This window comes from Mandrillus leucophaeus, unplaced genomic scaffold, assembly GCF_000951045.1.
Source record: "Mandrillus leucophaeus isolate KB7577 unplaced genomic scaffold, Mleu.le_1.0 Scaffold53, whole genome shotgun sequence".
Taxonomy (NCBI): domain Eukaryota; kingdom Metazoa; phylum Chordata; class Mammalia; order Primates; family Cercopithecidae; genus Mandrillus; species Mandrillus leucophaeus.
The window spans coordinates 1202046-1204720 of record NW_012105697.1 but is presented as its reverse complement, the minus strand read 5'-3'; the positions used below and the strand labels follow the sequence as shown (position 1 = coordinate 1204720).

The 2675-nt window shown below is 55.5% G+C and overlaps 1 protein-coding gene across 1 annotated transcript in view; it reads left to right on the top strand.

Moving 5' to 3' along the window:
• Nucleotides 1-2675, top strand: part of HSPBP1 (HSPA (heat shock 70kDa) binding protein, cytoplasmic cochaperone 1) — a 25810-nt gene that overhangs the window by 21019 nt on the left and 2116 nt on the right. The window contains exons 4-6 of the mRNA XM_011997017.1: nucleotides 126-302; nucleotides 451-547; nucleotides 1036-1147. Of these exons, the coding sequence (XP_011852407.1) occupies nucleotides 126-302; nucleotides 451-547; nucleotides 1036-1147 (386 nt within the window). The remainder of the gene's footprint in view (nucleotides 1-125; nucleotides 303-450; nucleotides 548-1035; nucleotides 1148-2675) is intronic.

Here is a 2675-nt window from a genome sequence, read left to right as displayed (position 1 = left end):
TGGTGGTGAGGATGGTGGTGATGGTGGTGAGGATGGTGATGATGGTGATGGTGGTGGTGGTGAGGATGGTGGTGATGGTGGTGATGGTGGTGGTGGTCGTGATGATAGTGGTGATGATAGTTAAGGACTCTGTCCCCCTCTCCTAGGTCTGGTCCGAGAGCAGGAGGCTGGGCTGCTGCAGTTCCTCCGCCTGGACGGCTTCTCTGTGTTGATGCGGGCCATGCAGCAGCAGGTGCAGAAGCTCAAGGTCAAATCGGCATTTCTGCTGCAGAACCTGCTGGTGGGCCACCCCGAACACAAAGGTGTGGCAGCCCTTGAGTGAGGGCAGGAGTGGGGAGCAGACGCCCTGGGGTGGGTGCAGGTGTGGGAGAAGGGGAGGAACAGGCATCCCAGGGAGGGCATAGGAGATGGGTGGGGCTGCCCCTCTGACCCCTGCAGCCCTCCCGCCAGGGACCCTGTGCTCCATGGGGATGGTCCAGCAGCTGGTGGCCCTGGTGCGGACAGAGCACAGCCCCTTCCACGAGCACGTGCTTGGAGCCCTGTGCAGGTACTTTGGCTCCTTGAGAGGATGGGGCCTGGGGTGGGTGCCCCATGGTGGGGGTGGCTCAGGAATCAGCCCATAGGGACTGAGGAGTCAGGACCTTCCCTGTGGAGAGGAAGGGTGTGGGGCCAGAAAGAAGTAGGAGTCAGGGAGCCGCAGTTTCCTCACCAGTGGGGCTGGCACAGAGGCCTGGGGGAGGGAGAGAGGCTTTTGTACACGCCCCCACCAGTGAATTAGTGTCTAATCAGATGATGCTGGAGCTCTGAACAGCACACCAGAGTTGACACACATCAGGCCCTGTGCTGAGCCCCTCAGCACCACCCTGGGCCAGGGGCAGCGTGAGGTCCGTTCTGCAGATGGGGAAACGGAGGCCCATTGTGGGGCAGCGACTTCTCTGGTCGCCTGAGTGAGCCAGGGGACGGGGCGGGCGATAGGGTGGGGTCAGTGAGGCCTCTAGAGGGAGGTCCTAAGGGTTGCTCTTATGTCCCTCACAGCCTGGTGACAGACTTCCCGCAGGGCGTGCGCGAGTGTCGGGAGCCAGAACTGGGCCTGGAGGAGCTTCTCCGCCACCGCTGTCAGCTGCTGCAGCAGCATGAGGAGTACCAGGTATATGGGGAGGGGACGGGGTGCAAGGAGGACCAGGTGTGAGGGGCAGGGGACAGGGGCTCCAGGAGGACCAGGTACATGGGGAGGGGACGGGGTGCAAGGAGGACCAGGTGTGAGGGGCAGGGGACAGGGGCTCCAGGAGGACCAGGTGTGTGGGGAGGGGATGGGGTTCAAAGAGGATCATGTACCAGGGGAGGGGACAGCAGCTCCAGAAGGGCCGGGTGAGCTGGGGAAGGGACAGGGTGTGAGGAGGATCAGGTGTGAGGGGGAGGGGCCTGGGGGTGAGGAATTCCCCAGGTTAGACCAAGTGTGGTAGTAGGGACCCTAGTAGGGGCAGAGCCAGCCAGTCCTTGCCCTTGGGGGCTCTTGGGTCCGCTGGTTCAGGCTTTCATTTGCGTTCTTGTGCGTTTCACTCATCCTGCATTCATTCAGCAGACATTTATTTCATGCCTAGCATTCGTCCCGTGCTGTGTCAGAGTAGGAGAGACAGCAAGGAGGCAGGAGCTCTGAGACTGTTAAAGGGTTGACCAAGTCACTGAATTATTATCTAAATTACCTAATACAGTTGTTTATATTAAATAAATGTAAATTGAATATAATATCACTCAAATGTCTTAATGATTAACTATTTCCTTAAATTGACAAGATATAATTGCCATTTCTAATCAGATGATGCTGGAGCTCTGAACAGCACACCAGAGTTGACACATATCAGGCCCTGTGCTGAGCCCCTCAGCACCCACCCTGGGCCAGGGACAGCGGGAGGTCCATTCCGCAGAGGGGAAACGGAGGCCCATTGTGGGGCAGTGACTTGCCCGGGCTCCTGAGTGAGCCAGGGGACGGGGCGGGCGATAGGGTGGGGTCAGTGAGGCCTCTAGAGGGAGATCCTAAGGGCTGCTCTTAGGGTGACAAGATATAATTGCCATTATAATGGCAAATAATAAACAGTTATTTTAGATAAATAACAAGTGACAAATAAGTCATCAGATATTTAATTAAATAGATAAGGGGCAAATAACTCATTTGATAACTAGATAAGTAACAAATGCTAAATCACAACTAATTAAAATTCAGATACTTAATTGATTAAGTAAGGTATTAATTTGTTGAAGTGAATGAATCAATGCTGGTGCTTCAGCAAAGCTGAGCTTAGCAAACGCACCCACCTCCTTGGGACATTCTATTCTATTGAGTTCATTCCTGTGTAGACACTGTGAAGTGTCTGTACATATTGAGAGTGTACTACATGGCCGGGCATGGTGGCTCACGCCTGTAATCCCAGCACTTTGGGAGGCTGAGGTGGGCGAATCATGAGGTCAGGAGTTCGAGACCAGCCTGGCCAACATGGTAAAACCCCATCTCTACTAAAAATACAAAAAATTAGCTGGGCGTAGTGGCAGGCGCCTGTGATCCCAGCTACTCAGGAGGCTGAGGCAGGAGAATCGCTTGAACCCGGGAGGCAGAGGTTCCAGTGAGCCAAGATGTGCCACTGCACTCCAGCCTGGGCGACAGAGCGAGACTCCGTCTC